A 17832-nucleotide genomic window follows, 5' to 3' on the forward strand; every position below is an offset into this window, starting at 1 on the left:
TTTTTTTTTTTTTGTTTGTAGCGATAGAATCTTGCTATTTTGCCTAGGTTGGTTTCAAACTCCTGGGTTCAAGCAGTTCTCCTCCCTCAGCCTCCCAAAGTGCTGGGATTACAGGCATGAGCCACCATGCTGGGCCTTAATTTTAATATATTCAAACATGTGAACCTTTTTTTAATAGTGAACATTTCCGTGTCTTAAGAAATTGGTTTCTTACTATAATTAGTATAGTAGTTACAGGTGTGAGCCACTGCACCTGGCCACTATTCCTGACCTTCTGTCTTTTCATATAAAAATTTTAATAATTTTACCAAATTTAACGGAAAACCCATTAGGAATTTTGATTGTAATTGCATTGACTCTTTAGATCAATTTCGTCTTCATATTATTAACATTACCACTAACATGGTATATGTCTCCATTTATTTAGTACTTGTTTAAATTCTCAGTAAATTTTATAGTTTTCCCTATAGAGGTATTAAACATCTTTTTGTTAGATTTGTTCCTAGATAACTGATAATTTCTGGTATTGAAATATATTCTCTTTAATTGTATTTTCTGATTGTTTTCTGCTGATATATAAAAAAGTGCAAGCCAAAAGAAAAGACAACAAAAGACATGAATAGATATTTCCTAGAAAAGGAACTATGAAGAGATGCTCATCACCACCAAGGAGCAGAGAATTACAAATCAAGAACACAGTGAGGTACTATTTTACACCCATTTGATTGACAAAAATTAAAACATCTGACAGTATTGTATATTGAAGAGAAAGTACATCCACAGGATCTTACACATTACTAGAGGGAGTACACTTTGGAAAGCATTTTCACGTTTCTTCTAAAGTTATACTTTGTGACTCAATAGTTCTGAGATAATATCCAAAGCAAATTCTTGTACATGTAAAATAAGAGAGACAGTATTGAAAATTTACAAAAGCAAAAACCTGTAACCAACCTAAATGTCTGTCAGTGGAAAAAGATCAGTAGACTCTGGTTTACTCACACAATGAAATGTTATACAACAAAATTAATGACTGCTGCAATGTAGATAATATGAATGACTATTGACAGTGTGATATTAAGTAAAACAGATGTACAGCACAAAACCCTTTTTATAAAGTTGGACAACTAAGTAAATACTTTTTAGAAATATTCATAGATGCAACATGTCTATTAGAGAAGGAAGAGAATAATCAACATACGATTCAAATGATAGTTTTCTGGGGTTGGGGGAGCAGGGCTTAAATAAGGGATATGGAGCATATATCACAAACTGGTAGTCCATTGGCTTAATTTAACCCAAAAATGTATGCGGCTTTTCAGCTTTGCCTGCGTCCTTCCCCCTTCTTTCTTTTTTTCCTCCTTTCTTCCTGCCTGCCTGCCTTTCTTTCCCTTCTTCCCTCCCTCCCTCTTTCATTCCTTCCTTTCTTCCTTCTCTATCTCTTTCATTTATCCAATCTTTACATTTATTTTAAGTTAATAATGGTGATAATCATTGTGTTATTTGGTAAGCCAGCTATAACTGTTGCCTTTGTTTGGGGGTAGGTCCATGTACTAGGTGAGCCATTGAATTGTCAGCAGAAGTGTTACGTCACTATTGGGTCAGAGCACTTAATTGCTGTAGCAAGACCTTCCTGACCTCTCTTTTCTCCCCGTGTTGTGGTGGCCAGCAACACTGAATACTGACTGTACAGTCAGCCTAGAGCCCTGAGAGACTAATCAGCAGAACCACTCTGTTAGCCTTTAGTTGGCACATGTCATTAATGAAAAATAAACCTTTGTGGTTTAAAACCACTAAGATTTGCCCCTACAGCATAATCTAGATTTTCCTGATTGAGACAGTTCCCTACATTTAAAAATCAAGATATTTTACATAAAAGTCTAAATTGTAATCATAAAAATCAAAATATCTGGCTATGCTGACCTAAATTTTTTAATGATAGCAATTGACTAAAGGTGACTATGAGTTGCCCCCTTACCACCAGACTTGTGCTTCTCAGTTCACCAGTCTCCTTGATATTTGCAGCCCCTAATACACAGTGTGGGAAACAGTATGTTCTGTGTTTAAGTGGCCTGATTTGCTTATTGTTTATTGTTTAAAATTAGCATTTTCAGTCTTATAGGTAGGTTCTGTAAAAATGCGAAATAAAATAGAAGTGACTACCTGAATTTCAGAGGAACTATTAATAATTCAGCTAATGAGTTCAACAGGGAGGTAAGCAGGCTAAGTGACATTTTTTGATGGTATGAATAAAGATCAGAGCCAAGAATGTGTTCCTGTTGCAAGGTACAGGAGGATACTTTGGGTTTCTGGCTAAAGTCAACAATAGCATTTGCTTTTGATAGTACCTCAGTCTTTTAAAAAATGTTTTCTGTACGTATCTCATTTATTCTTAGACCAATTTCATGCATCAGAGCAGGTTAATTTTCAACCAGCTTGATAGATGAGGAAACTAAGATATTGAATAAATAATTGACTTACCTGAGGTCAGTGAACTGGGCAGAAGCAAAGCTGGAATTGTGACTCTAGAGCTTTTAACTATACTTTGGGAAATTCGAATAATAAGCTTGTTTTGCTTCAAAAGTCAATATGCCAAATCTGAATGTCCCATATGAGTTGTTCGTTTACAAAAACTCATAATTTCACTTCCCAGGCATTTAAGAGAGAATGCTATTTATAGATCTTATTAAATATAGTATGAATGTGAGTCAGATTCTCCAGTTGTCTGCCCTAAAATGTTTACACTGGCATGGACAGTCCAAAAAGTGTAATAGAAGTATTATTATTAAAACTTTAAAGATATTTCCCCCTAGTTGTTTTATCTTCTATCGCTTTGCTCAGGCCACTATGAAAAGTAGTTTGAATGCATTGATTAGAGCGTGACTAGGCTCTGGGGAGTACAACCTTGGATTGTTCTGTAGGATGAAAGGAAACAGTGTAAGGTTAACTAGCATTCCTAGAAATAAGAGACTTCACTCAACTACATTTCTGTTATATAATCTGAATATGTATCACATATGTACCAAATTGCCCTAAAAGCTGTTAAAATTTAAGAGAGGGTAATCCCATTTGAAAATGCAACCACCATTTTGTTCAGGAAAGCAGACAGAACCATAAATCAAATTTAAAACCAGATAATTCAGTCATCTCCCTGATTTGGTCAAAATTTGTTGATTTCTTTTGATAATTAGGAAATCAAGTTGAAAAAGAAACCTCACTTTGTGACCTAAGGCCTAATTCACTGATGGACTTCTCTGAAGATAAATTAAGAGATGGGGCAGTTTCTGTTAAATATTAATATTATGATCTAAAAACTGTTGAAACTCTACAGGAAGATGGCTGTTTTCCCCCTAGACTTTCAAGATAGAGAATAGGGTAGGAGAACCACTAGAATTATCAAACTGTAATGTTAATTTTTTATTTTCTTAGAGGAATTATAATTATTTGCTGCTCACACAAAGGAATTTTCCTCTCTTTTCTTTTACATAGATCCATTTGAACCACAGCGACGTCTCCCCGCGAAGAAAAGTCGACAACAACTTCAGCGAGAAAAAGCCCTTATAGAGCAAAGCCAAAAACTTGGACTTCAAGATGGATCAACCTCATTACCTCCAGAGCAGCTGCTTTCAGCACCAAAACAGAGAGTTAACGTTCAAAAACCACCTTTTTCTTCCCCTTCTCTTCCGAGTCATTTCCCTCTCACCTCTCCTGTTGGTGATGGACAACCACAGGGCCTTGAAAGTCAGCCAAAGGAACTGGGACTTGAGAATTCCCATGATGGTCACAACAATATTGAGATTCTACCTCCAAAGCCAGACTGCAAACTGGAGAAAAAGAAAGTGGAATTGTTAGTAAGTCTATATGAAAAGTCCATGAGACTTTTCATCTAAACCGTTTTTTCCCAGTGGGCTTTAAGGAAATGTAACTTGTTTATTTTAACATTTTCTCTCTTTTATATTCAATCCTAGAAATGTGATGTATAAACTATTGAAAAACAGCTACCACCTAAATATAAGCTGGATGCTGTTAGTCATTCTGTATGTTTTATGTTATTGAGTCTTCATAACAGCCTTAAAATGCATGTTTATTATTTAAACTTTATAGATGAGATATCTGGGACTCAGAAAAGATGATACCTTCCTAAAGCTAATACACTGCTAGTAAATAGTAGAGCTGAGATTTACATATGAGTCTGTCTGGATCCGAAGTTTATGCCTTTTACACTCAGCAGAAGCAGTTCTTTTTTTTTTTTTTTCTGTTCTTTTTTTTCTTTTGAGACAGAGTCTCGCTCAGTTGCCCAGGCTGGAGTGCAATGGCGCGATCTTGGCTCAGAAGCAGTTATTATATGCATAGTGCCTCTCCCCAAATTGACCCCGTTCTTCATCTTCCAGACTATTTCCATTGGCCCAGAAATTGGAACTTGTGGAGAGACATAAAGGGATGGTCAAAGGAAAGAGTGTAGGAAATTTAGGGGACTAATGATAAAACTCAGTTCATCATTAGGTTTCTTTTTATTTATTCTTTACTGTCTTTGTATTAGAAACAACCTTCATAATTTAGCTACACTGCTCTTGTGGAAGGTGCCATTTTTTGATTTGCAAATTCTTAGAATTTTTTATTTGATAGCTTGTGTTTTAATGTATACTCTTATTTCTTTGTTTCCTGCTGATTTATCACTCACAGAGGAGAAGGAATGACTTTTATCTCTGTTTTCTCTTTTCTGAGTTCTTTTCAAAGTATCTTTTTTTTTTCTAATCTCTGACATCTTTTTAATCTCTGCTGATCCAGATTCTATCCTGTGAATTTAAAATGTTTCCTGTCCACTAGGGGTTTACAACTAAGAAATCATTTTGACAAGAGTTATAAAACCACATGAATTTATGAAATCTACATTGAACAAGTGCATACATTAAAGTGTCTCTAAGTGTAGTTTACCAACAAAGGCCTGAGACAAATAGGAGGTAAGTTTACATTGAGCTGGACAATTCAGATTAGATGTCATAGGGAAACTTATTCTTTTTTTAGATACTTGGAAGAATTTTCATAAAAGACATGTAACCTAAACCATTCACGTAAAGGAGAAATTTTGAGGTTTTAAGGAGGAGGAAGGAAAGCTGTGTCCTAGAGAATGTTTGGAGATGCTATCTCATTTCTCTCGGAGAGATGGCAAAGGATGAGCCAGAGAACAGTAGAGAATTAAATAAATGAGGAAGGAGGACAGACGCGGTGGCCCACACCTATAATTCTAGCACTTTGGGAGGCTGAGGCAGGCGCATCTTGGCCAACATGGGGAAACCCCGTCTCTACCAAAAATACAAAAAAAATTAGCTGGGCGTGGTCGTGCGTGCCTGTAGTCCCAGCTACTTGGGAGACTGAGACACAAGAATTGCTTGAACCTGGGAGGTGGAGGTTGCAGTGAGCCGAGATCGTGCCACTGCACTCCAGCCTGGGCAACAGAGCGAGACTGTCTCAAAAAAAAAAAAAAGAAAACAGAAATGAGGAAGGATCAGAAGCAGAAGCAGAAGCAGGGGATGAATAAGTAGAAAATTAAAGAAATGAGAAAGGATCAGAGATGCCTGCCTAGCAAATTCACTAATGCAGCAAGATACCATGAAGCTCTCCTGAGGGCTAAAGGCCGCAATCAAAATAATGGTTAGAGAAATTCCAGGTGTCAGTGTTGTAGATCATATGGGAGAGAGTGCAGGGTGAGCTGTGGAACTAAGGTGCCTAGTGAAGAGATGCCTGCAATAGTAAAAGTGAGAAATGACCAGTCCCAACACTAAGGTGTAGGAACGGAGAGATAGGGACAATTTTGAAAGTGGTTACTAGATTTGGGAATAGATACGTGTGATATAATGGCTGTAAGAAGTGACAGTAATAGGAATAAATAGTTTTGCCAGTACCTTGTTTAATTTGAGTTGGCATCAAGCTCATGACTTTATGGGAAATTTTAATATATTTATTTTAGAATTGGACAGATTGTAAGACAATACATGTTTTCAGATCTTTGCATTTTTTTTCTTTAGCCCAGCATTCCAGTCTTAGTTCTTAGTGTTTTACTTCGTTTAAAAATGTCTGAGTTGGGCTGGGACAGTGGCTTACACCTGTAATCCCAGCACTTAGGGAGGCAGAGGCAGGAGGATAGCTTGAGCCTAGAGTTCGAGACCTACCTGGGTAATACAGCAAGACCCCGTTCTCCACAAAAAGGAAAAAAAAAACAGACAAAAATAAAGTCTAAGAGTTGGGAAAAAGTGAACAAATTGGAAGAAAATATTAACGTATGAAATAAACATTGGTTATTGTCTGAAGCATGTTAACGTGGTGGAGACTTTATAGAAAACTCTAAAAGGTGTAAGTAATATGACATCAGCTACAGACCAATTTTTATTAATCTCTATTCTGCATATAATACATAATTAACTTACACAAATTCCTTTGTACTCCTAAACACATGCACAGTATTCTGGCTTCTAGTTTGTGGGTTCCTAGATTATATACATATTACGGATTTCAGAGGTCCAATTTATGTAAGCCCCTTTACTTTAGATCATAGTCTTTGTTCCCATTAGAACAAAATAATGAACTGCAGGTGGGTTTCTTTTAAGAGGACTTTTGAAAGAACATATACATAAATCTTCTTGATTAAATTTTATACTTAGGGGACTGAGACTGGTAAGGTGTGGGATAGGGTAGCAGTTTCTTTTTCTTTCATAAACTCATTTTTATGCTTTTTTTGCCCCCTAGGCAAGAAAAATCTCGTTGGGAAGTCCTCCAACAAGAACAACGGCTAATGGAAGAGAAAAATAAACGTAAAAAAGCTCTTTTGGCTAAAGCTATTGCAGAAAGGTGAGGCACCTGAACCAGGAGAGGCTGTTTGTAACCTGTAACCCGTTCTGTCATGTGTTATATTTATTTTCCCACGTCTCTTTTAATAAACTGATATTTTTTCTTCGACCATTACTTTTAAGTAAACAAATTATGCTTTATAAGTGATACTGAAATTCCAATTATAATTTATTAAGGAGAACTTTTTAAGCATAGAGCATATTAAATTTGTAAATATAGTTGCAGTTAAAACTTAAAGACCTTCATTAGTGCTTCCAGTTTTAGCCATCTACACAATCATAAGGGAAGCAGTAAATAGCTATCAGTATATGTAAATTAGCAACAAATGCAAGTTTTAATTTTTATGTAGGGAGGCCTTAATCATTTGATGTGTAGAGGAATAAGGTTTTCTACATAAGTGACATACTCCCATGAATCTTAATTGTATTTCCTATGGGCGTTTTCTTAAATAATGTGTCCCGCCTCCACAAGTAGAAGATACATGATATAGTTTAACTTTTTATTGATGACTCAGGGTCGTTATTCTGAGCACTGTGTGAGATTCAATTTTTCTTTCACCTTCCAGTGTCTATCAGCAGCCCCTTCACATTTACTGTGTTGTACCAGCCCTATACAACAACATTCCCATTGGAATCATTCTTCCCATCCCCCACCACTCTTGCTGAGTTTGTCGTTTCTGTCTAATCTCCTGTGGCCTTAGGAAACTAAACTTAGTCAATAAATCAATGGTTGTGAATAGTGAAAAATAAATGCAAGGAAATATTTAGTGACATTTTCTTTTTAGACTTCCAGAAAAGTCTGTCAAACTGTTACTGCTTGAAGCTAGAATATGTGTAGGGGCAGGAGAAGAGCGAAGAGGGTGATAGGTATAAGAGTAGTTTAGAATTTTGTCTACCAGAGGAGTGAGTGTATTTGAGAAATCATGATTTTTCTTTTTCTACTACTGGTACACCTTTATCTTTCTTGAAGCACAGGAAATATGCAACTCACTGAGTTACTATGTTTCAAGGGAAAAAACCGGCAGATAAAAGAGTAGTGCCTTCTGTTTTTTTTTTTTTTGTAAGTGATTATGTAAAAATAAAGCATTTTAGTAGTCTTTGATTTCTAAGAGATGGGAAGGCTGTTTTCTGTGGTTTTACAAAAACATGTACAGGCTCGGCAGTTCTTCTTATAAGTGTTTTTGATTTTAGACAGAAAGCACCAGTATAAACAGAAGTGTAGGGAAATGCATCATGTTTGAACTATTAATAAAAGGACAGTGAAGTACTTGACATTAAGTGAACTTTTGTAGGCAGAAAGGAAGGGTAAATGCCGAAGAGTAGAAATCTAGAGAATGTGCTGTGTAACATAGTGGACTTATGTGGGGATTTTTCTTCTTCATTCACAGTGTGTGTGAAAATTTGAAATGAGTGAAATCATGATTAAAGGGTTGCTTTTTTATTTGCTTGTTCCATTTCTTAAGTATATATTGTACTTGGGAGAGGGGATTAAGAAATGATGAGGTTGGATGTGCTTTTAAATAAGGAAAATGAGTGTTTTGGTGTTCAACTCCATAAAGAATTTGGGGAACTAGTAGTTTTCCTAGAGAACAAGAATCAAAGCAATAAAAGTTTGGGGAAATGGGTCCCAAGAAAGTTAAAACTAAATGGATGTTCTCAGATGTATAAAGAGGTGTGGTTTAGTATAGGCATCTGTCTGTTCTTAATGGCAGGTAAGTATCAGACAAATGAAAATGGGCTTAGGAAGAGGAAGAATTAAAGACTAGAAATTTGGAAAGCTCTGTTGAATGTTTCAATGTAAAGGGAATACAGATATATTCTTTTAGTGTTTGTTCTCTTTACAGAATGAGTATCTACAAATGAACTATTTGCTGAGTTTTTTTTAGTCTTGTTATTTGTTTATGCAACATGCAAATATAAAATTTCAAAAACTCAAATGTTAACCAGCATTTATTTTATTTCAATTTTCCTGAGTTTTTTCTAACTTTTAAAACATAAATTATAAACATATATACAGTATCTTGCTTTTTCGCTTACATTGTATATGAACCCATGGTTTTAAAATGTTCTTACTTTCCCACTCACATACCTGATTTTCTAGATCCAAAAGAACTCAGGCAGAAACCATGAAACTAAAGCGGATCCAGAAGGAGTTGCAGGCTTTAGATGACATGGTGTCAGCTGACATTGGAATTCTCAGGAACCGAATTGATCAGGCCAGCTTAGACTATTCATATGCTCGGTGAGTTGGGGAAATTGAACAAGGAGTATGATTTAATTAATGTTTATTGCCAGCTATTCCAGGGGCTTTTATGTATATATCATAATTTAAGCCTCAAAACAACCCCATTCAGTGGTGTATTTATTCCTCTTTTGTGCTAATTCAGGTGTCTGCTCTTCAGTGATGTCTTCCTTAACTCAGCCCTACTAGTTAACCTTGTTCGTGTGCCATTAGAGCAGATCTTGCATTATTTATTTACATTTTAGTCTTTGCTGCTAAACCCTCAGCTATTTAATGTTTGGAAGTTTTTTATTCATCTTTCAGGATCCAGCAAAGTAAATATCTGAATGATTTGCCCAAAACTGTTATTCTAACACCATGTCTATGTTCTTTCCATTAAAGTTTTTGATATCTGACACAGTCCTATAGGATTGAAGTCTAGTTCTCACTTTAGCTTTCATCAGAGTAAGAGGATCTAGTTTAGTTTTTAAAAGCTTATGAATATTTTAAGCAGATCCACTGTCTTGGAAATTTGAAATATTTTCTCTTTTCTTTTTTTTCAATTATATTCTTATGAGATGGTTTAATATATGTTTCCTTGGTTTCAACCATTGGCTTTTTTAAAAGAGAAAAAAATACCATGGAGTATTTTTAAAATGAACTAACACATGTAATGAATTACATGGACTTTGCAGACAGATAAAAGGGCAAAAAATTATATCCAACTTCAGGGTTTTCAGCCCTTTCAACATTGCTTTAATCATACTGGTTTGTCTTTTTTTGCAAGGGAATGCTGTGTTAATGACTCGATTTTGTATCTTTCTCTGTTACACTAGAAATCAATCAAAATGCCTCATTAGGCCAGGGTAAACCACAACATCAGAATGTTTATATAACAGTTTATTAAAGCGGAAATGCTTGATTGTGGTTTTTAATTAACTGTTGAGTGTTTAAGAAAGAGACTTGTGGTTGTTCTTGTGATTCTTGTAATTGTTGTTGGACCATATGCTGTTAGACTTAAAGGGTTGTCTTTATTAATTAACTACCTAAATGAATGCCATCAGTAGCTGATAACCAGAACTTCCAGGTTTCCATTAATAAGGTCATTAAGGGAGGTAACAGAGATTTTATTTAAGATTAAACTAAGCCTTGATTTGTAGCATATTTTATTCTCTGTAACATAAGTTTGCCAGAGGAACATTTTTATGCCTTTGTAGCCTTTTATATGAATAATTCATATTATAAGGTACAAGTACTAGGTACCTCAATAGAAATTTGAGGCCGAGCACGGTGGCTCACGCCTGTAATCTCAGCGTTTTGGGAGGCCAAGGCAGGCGGATTACGAGGTCAGGAGATCACGACCATCCTGGCTAACACAGTGAAACCCTGTCTCTACTAAAAATACAAAAAATTAGCCAGGCGTAGTGGTAGGCGCCTGTAGTCCCAGCTACTCGGGAGACTGAGGCAGGAGAATGGCGTGAACCTGGGAGGCGGATCTTGCAGTGAGCCAAGATTGCGCCACTGCACTCCAGCCCCGGCGACAGAGCGAGACTCCGTCTCAAAAAAAAAAAAAAAAAGAAAGAAAAAGAAAAGTAATTTGATTTTGTTTTAATTCTGTTCTAGTGGAAACTGGAGAAAGATGCCCTTTCATATTCAGTATTATATAAGAAATGTCATAGTTTTAGCCTTCTAAGAACCACAAAGAAGGTGGGGTTACTAAAGGAAAAAACATCCTATAGTCTCTAAGTATCCTAAATGAAATTTTAGTAAATTTTTACATCTTTAATAAGTTACAGATGACAGTTTCTCATGTTACTAATATTGATTTAGTTGAATGTAAGTAGATGTTGTGTGCCGCTGTTTTTATTTGTGAGATGGAGTATCACTCTTATTGCCCAGGCTGGAGTGCAGTGGCGTGATTTCTGCTCATTGCAACCTCCGCCTCCCAGATTCAAGCGATTCTCCAGCCTCAGTCTCCTAAGTAGCCCAACTACAGGCACCCACCACCACACCTGGCTAATTTTTTTTATTTTTAGTAGAGATGAGGTTTCACCATGTTGGCCAGGCTGGTCTTGAACTCTTGACCTCAGGTGATCCACCTGCCTCGGCCTCCAAAGTTCTGGGATTACAGGTGTGAGCCACCACACCTGGCCGTGTGCTGCTATTTTCAAAAGCCGAAGCTCTTGCATTCAGTCAAAGGAAAATATAGGCAATGGTGATTAGAACCATATAGTGTGTCTTGTTCATGTGTAAGATTAAGGTATCATTTTCTAAATTTGCATTTGTGGTTACTGAGAAATTACAGATTGGTAAAATAATAATATGGTCCAGATTTCGAGTGAAAGATAATCCCTAGGACAGTCAGTTTTTATGGGAGATTTCCTTGTTTTTTCTTTTTTTAATAAAAATAATATCTTAGTTCTGTAGTATTTGGTACAATGCTATGTCCACAGAAGGTTCTTGGATAGTGAATAGGCCAGAACTTGCTTTAAAATTGGCTTCTGTAGAGCAGTGTTTGGAGAGACACCTCTGAGAAGACTGGCACTTTGAGTGAGCCAATTTGAGAGAGTTGCTGCTGCTCCTGCTGCTACTGCTACTGTTCACCACTGGGATTACAGTGTTGCCATATGCTGTGCAGACCAGCTTACAAAATCAAGAGTGGCTGCATGTAGAACATTTTTTTGAATCACTGTTGACCATCTAGGTTTCATAGACACCTTCATACACACAAACATACACCCACAGACAAATATTTTTAAATCACTTTATGAATAATTTTTAAAAGTAAGATTAAAAGGGATTGTGTAAAACAAAGATTTTAATAAGAATATAAGCCTGGTAACCATCTTTGTATCAAGTAATGTTTGACTCACAGACATGAAAAGCTGAGAGAATATAATTACATTACATCCTTGTAGCAACAAGGGATAGTCTAGATACTTGTAAAATATTGGGATTAAGTTCTCCCTGCTGAAATGATTAACTCTATGATAATATCATTTTTCCTTTCTATGCTTAGAAATATATTTTTCATTCACTGATTCTCAAGTTTGAGAAAATTCACCTAGGATATGTTTTGCTGAAGACTCATCTGAGATTTCACATATGATCGATTTTTATCATCTGGACTCTAGAATGTGTCTCTGCATTTCTATTAGTTTCCTAGGACTGCCATGACAAGTAATCAAAAACTGAGTGACCTAAAACAACATAAATTCCTTCTCTTGCATTTCTGGAGGCCACATACCCAAAATCAAGGTGTCAGGTTTGTAATGTCTTCAGAGACTCTAGCTATCCATTTCTTGCCTCTTCCAGCTTCTAGTGGCTGTGGGCATCCCTTGGCTTGTGGCCACGCCACTCCATTCTGTGCCTCCATAGTTATATTGCCTTTTCTTCTGTCTCAAAACTTCCTCTGCCTTTCTCTTAAAAAGATGCATGTGATTACACTTAGGGTCCAACAGTATAATCTGAAATAAACTCCTTTCAAATCCTTTACCTTAATCACATATTTTTCCATATAAGGTAATTTTCACTCATTTGTCATAGAAAGTAATATTCACAGGTCCCAGGAATTAGGAATTCTCTTTGGGAGGCCATTTTTTAGCCTACCACAGGATTCATCTTTTGATTTCTGTAACAGTGGCAAAATGTCTTCCTCTGTCAGTTGTCTCTACTTTGCTAATACTGGATAGGCAGAAATGAAAACTAAAAACAGTTTTCAAAAATGGTGTTTTCAGTCTTCTTTTATACCTTCTGGAGGTGACATAGTACTTTGTACAGCACAGTAAAGAAGGTCAACAATGATAACTTATTGCATCATCCTTTTAGATCATTATTTTCTTATTTTAATTTTTTATTGCGAAAGAGAATAATTGATAAGTAATGATGAAATAATTCCTAGGATGATGAAATGGCAGAATGTTTCAAGATGCAGGAAATATAAAAATACTGCAATAATCCTCTATCTTAGATTTATGAAAGGGTTCATTGGACCTCTCTAGTAATTGCAAAATATAATTTATTTTGTTTTTTTAAATAAGTAAATTTTCTCATTGTTTGAAAGACTTAAGAAAAGGTAAAAATTATGAAATGCTAATTTATACAAATAGTGAGAACTGCTCAGAAAAGGAACTGAAAAACTAAAAGTGGACCCGTGGAACCCAGTGCTATACAGAGGGTTAATGGTTGAGTTTTTAAACATTTCAGGGGATACCAAAACAAAGAGATACTTTCTAAAATCCTTTAAAAATAACTTTCATTGATCCATTCCATCCCCCTTTAAAATAACAAAAGAATTGTATAATTACATTTCCAGTTCACTCTGTCTTACTATGTTATGTATAATGCTCTTATTATTTTGTTCCAGAGTGTCATCATACACTACTTTGGTATTACCCACCTGACTGTAGGCTGGTAGTGCAGTTTGTGAAACTAATCAATATTTTAAATGTTAAATCACTCTGTAGGAGAGTATATATTCGTATTTCTGACCAGAAAGACTTTGAATAAATAAACAAAATACAAAATCTTCAGTGATTTATCCAGGGTGATAGATCAGTGGAAACCAAGGGACCTATTTGCAGATGTTAATTTCAATTCAGTATTCATGAGTCCATACTGTAAATCTCTACTGATTGATTTTGACTGGCTGAAGGAGACCACAGACTTGCAGAGAAGGGAGGTTTGAGTCACGGTCAGGTCAGGGCATTCATACACCTATTGAGAATGTCAGAACCCCTGTCTTGTTGCAAGAATATTACATGAACAGGGTATGTTATAAAGTATGGAAATAAGGGAACTAGGTATCCAGTAGAGTTCCTTTAGAACAATTCTTTTAACATAGAGGGTTATTGAAAGATAATAGGCACTCTCTTACATTTACTATATTTAATAAAAAGGAAATATGATAGATTAACATTATGTAAATAAGTTTTCAAGTATAAATACCAGGTCCCTAAATTTTGTATAATCTTAATTTTAGATTCATGCTTACTAATGCATTAACAGTACTTTTTGATTCTGGTGTTCTAAAGGAGAAGTTCTGTTTCTTGAGCACCTACCATACACGAGACTGGAAGCTTGCCCCGTTTATACTGTTTAATACTCAAAACTCCTATGAGGTATTTTATCATCATTGTTTTACAGATAGACCAAGACTCAGCTTAAGTAACTGCCCAGAGTCTCTGTACTGGAATTTTCAATTATTGCATGCCTCTTCCCCAACCCCTTCCAGAGGAACCTGACTGTGTTTTGGACTCAAGATGCTGACCCTGGGGCATACCTAATTAGAACAAAGATGGGCTACCGACTCCAGTACATTTAATCCATAGGCTAAGTAGTGGTTCATGGCATGGCCTGACACTAAGAGTTCTGTTTAAGCTGAGATGAGCTGGGCAAACCTAGGTTCTTCTCTGAGACTATGGAATTGGATCACTGAGAGATTGAGTGGAGTGAATTTGATACAGATTGCAGGTGGTGGCCATACTGGGCTGTGAGTATGATAGGAGAGCTGAAATGAGAGAAAATGTGTTGCTTCTAAGCATTGAAGAGAATAGCCTTTGATTCTGATGACATGACTATGAAATTGCCTCTTGCAGCCTACAATAAAACCCAATTTTTACCTGAGCTAGTTTGACTGGATATCTGTTCTTTGCATCCACAAAAAGCCTTAACCAAAACGGGCACACACGGTAATTGTCAGGAACGTTTTGAACCCTGAGTTGTCTAAAATGAAAGCCATTAATTATTTTCACTGTATTTTTTTCCAAGACAGAGAATCCTAAATTAGGAGATACACCTGTTTCTTTTTGCCATAACTCTTGTACTAGAAGCTATGCATTACACTAAGTTGATATAGGCACTCATAACAGGTAAAGCAGCGTGGCCTTCACAACTGCTAATGGTAATGAAATTGAAGAACTAGTTGGAAATCAACCTTTTTTCTGACAAAGAGGAAGGACCCTCTTGTTGCAAAAAGAAAAGCAACAAATTGTATAGAAAAGGCAAAAGACAATAAATTAAGATACGATAACTCTTCTTTTTGTACTGACCTAATGCAGAAGAAAAAAAGTGAGATTGCACGGTGACTTCTCCGGTAGAATTGCTCTGCTTCACACAAGACTTTACATAAGATTACCTATCAACAGAGTTTATACATGTATAAATATGTAAAATTTCCTACTAAGTGTAAGTGGAGTAGTGGAGAGAGTGAGAACAACTTAACCCAAGGATTCTCAAGTGGGAGCATTTTTGTCCAATAAAGGGACATTTGGCAATGCCTGCAGACACTTTTGCTTGTTACAACTTTTGAGAATTACTGGCTACTAATGGGTAGAAGCCAGTGATGCGCTTTAGCATCCTGCAGTGTGCAGGACAGCTTCTCACAACAAATAATTATATGGCCCAAATTGTCAGTAGCGCCAAGATTGAGAAATCCTGCATATAGCTCTCATGAGGTTTTCTACTTGATGTTTATGTCTTGCTGTCACCCAGTATCATTTTGCTGGGTGTGCTCTGTCCCATTTATATTCATCTCCCAACCACTGTCCGTATCTTTCTCCATCAGAATTTGTCTCTTTTTTTCTAATTTATTAATCAAGGGATACGATTTTCCACTTTCTCCATCTCTTGTCTTACTTCTTATAAATTTAACCAGCTGTGTGCTAAAGCTAGCTTACCCTGGCTCATGTGGATTTTGTGTATCTCTTCCCAGTTCTGCATTCAGTAATATCACCTTGGTGGCTTGAAATTGGACAGGGTGGTAGTAGTTATCCCATGGAAATGTAAACGCTACAAATCAGGGCTCCCCATCCTCCCACCCCGGAAGTAGCATACCACTGAATTAACCTTTTAGACTGCCTTCTCTCAAAAACAGCTTTGGAAAGAAAACATTCGTGCAGAATGATGTGTTTTATTAGGTGAATTCAAGTAAGGATATTGTGAAAGTTTCAGCAGCCATGGCCTAGTTTGTCTAACATGTAGACAAGTGTTTGTAAAGCAGTAATATCCATATCTTCATTATCTATTTTTTCCCAATTTTGGAGTTTAATTATTGTTTCTAGATCCTCTTTTGAATATCTTCTTCAATGGAAAACTGATGGACCTATCTTTATACACATCCTTACAGGAAGCGGTTTGACAGGGCTGAAGCAGAGTATATTGCAGCAAAGCTAGATCTGCAGCGCAAGACTGAGATAAAAGAGCAACTCACTGAACACCTTTGTACAATCATACAGCAAAATGAGCTCCGAAAGGCCAAGAAGTTGGAGGAGTTGATGCAACAACTAGATGTACAAGCTGATGAAGAGACTCTGGAGCTTGAGGTGGAGGTAGAGAGATTGCTACATGAACAAGAAGTAGAAGCAAGGAAACCAGTGGTTCATTTAGAGAGGCCGTTTCAGCCTGCTGAGGAGAGTGTGACTTTCGAATTTGCAAAAGAGAACAAAAAGTGTCAAGAACAAGCTGTTTCCCCAAAGGTAGATGAACAGTGTGGAAATTCCAATAGCATCCCCTTTCATAGTCCAAACTGCCCAAATCAAGAAGGTAATGACATTTCAGCTGCTTTGGCCACATGAAGTTCTGGTATTCTTTTGAACTAATATGGTATTCAGTAAAGTATACTTTTTGCAGTAGATTATGCCCTCACCTCCAATAAAAACCTCTTTAAAACAATGCTGATTTTTGAATTCATGATTAGTTTTAGTAAATTAATATGTTTGGCCATTCTAAAATCCAAAATTATGATAAGTTTATTTCTGGGGGTATATTTCACCTTGATTTTGGCCCAGTTCTTTCAGTGTTCCATTACCTTTTTTACTGAATTAAAGTTAAGTGACTTAAAAGGATGGAAGAAAAACTACATGGTTGGAGTGTTTTTAGACCAGATAAATATAGAAAAGTAGAATGGAAAATGATACTCAATACCTAGTTGAACGCATTTCACTTCTCCTGGGAGATGTATTAAGACTGGAAGTCCTATTTTATTTAATCAGTAAAAAGACAAAAATTACAGTATGAAAAAGAGAAAGACAGGAATCGAAGAAAAAAGTTGCAGGTTGAATTATCTATCTGGATATTACTAGAGTTGTAAAACTTGGAAATTGGAATTTATGTGAAGAACCAGACAACTGAAGCCAGGATCACTTTTGTCTTCAATTTACCTTCAAATGGTTTTAGTTTACAACCTGCGTTTTGTTATTTGACACACACACACGTATATATAAACATACATGTAATTTTACTATTATATTGTCTTTCCTTTAATCGATGAATTGATTAAATTTAGACAAAACATTTCTAAAGTGAGGCTGAAAATAATATAGAAAATCTCATTGCTACTTGTGATGATCAAAAAAGGATGTATTTTCTTTCTAAAGTTATCTATAAATATGTGTTTGATATGTTGGACATGAATTACCCTGTCATGAAGCATTTAAAAGCTGATTTTCTTGTTAGTTTGTTAATTACCTGTTACTAGTATTTGACCAATACATTGTGCTGTATGTAAATGTGTAAATAAATATTGTAATTTTCTCACAAAGTCTGTGAGTATCACATTAAATTATGATTTATTTACCAGAAATTCCAAAAAGTCAAAATATTACCTTTGAGGACTTAAAAAAAAAAAACAATTATTATCAGAGAACATAAGCACAAATATAAGATTGTATCCATAAAAGTTTCTGAAAAACTTAGGGACGTCCTGTTTTTGAATGGGTTTGTTTGAGGGTATTATCTTCTGGTAATAATAATATAGATGAGCTTTAT

The 17832-nt window shown here is 35.9% G+C and overlaps 1 protein-coding gene across 1 annotated transcript in view; it reads left to right on the plus strand.

Annotated features, from left to right (window-relative positions):
• The window catches only part of GORAB (golgin, RAB6-interacting), a 21269-nt gene extending 3664 nt beyond the window's left edge, over positions 1-17605 (plus strand). Inside the window, exons 2-5 of the mRNA XM_011979965.1 lie at positions 3490-3847; positions 6745-6846; positions 8947-9087; positions 16193-17605. Of these exons, the coding sequence (XP_011835355.1) occupies positions 3490-3847; positions 6745-6846; positions 8947-9087; positions 16193-16640 (1049 nt within the window). The 3' untranslated portion in view covers positions 16641-17605. The remainder of the gene's footprint in view (positions 1-3489; positions 3848-6744; positions 6847-8946; positions 9088-16192) is intronic.
• Positions 17606-17832: the final 227 nt, after the last annotated feature.

The sequence above is a fragment of the Mandrillus leucophaeus genome, unplaced genomic scaffold (assembly GCF_000951045.1).
Source record: "Mandrillus leucophaeus isolate KB7577 unplaced genomic scaffold, Mleu.le_1.0 Scaffold207, whole genome shotgun sequence".
NCBI lineage: Eukaryota > Metazoa > Chordata > Mammalia > Primates > Cercopithecidae > Mandrillus > Mandrillus leucophaeus.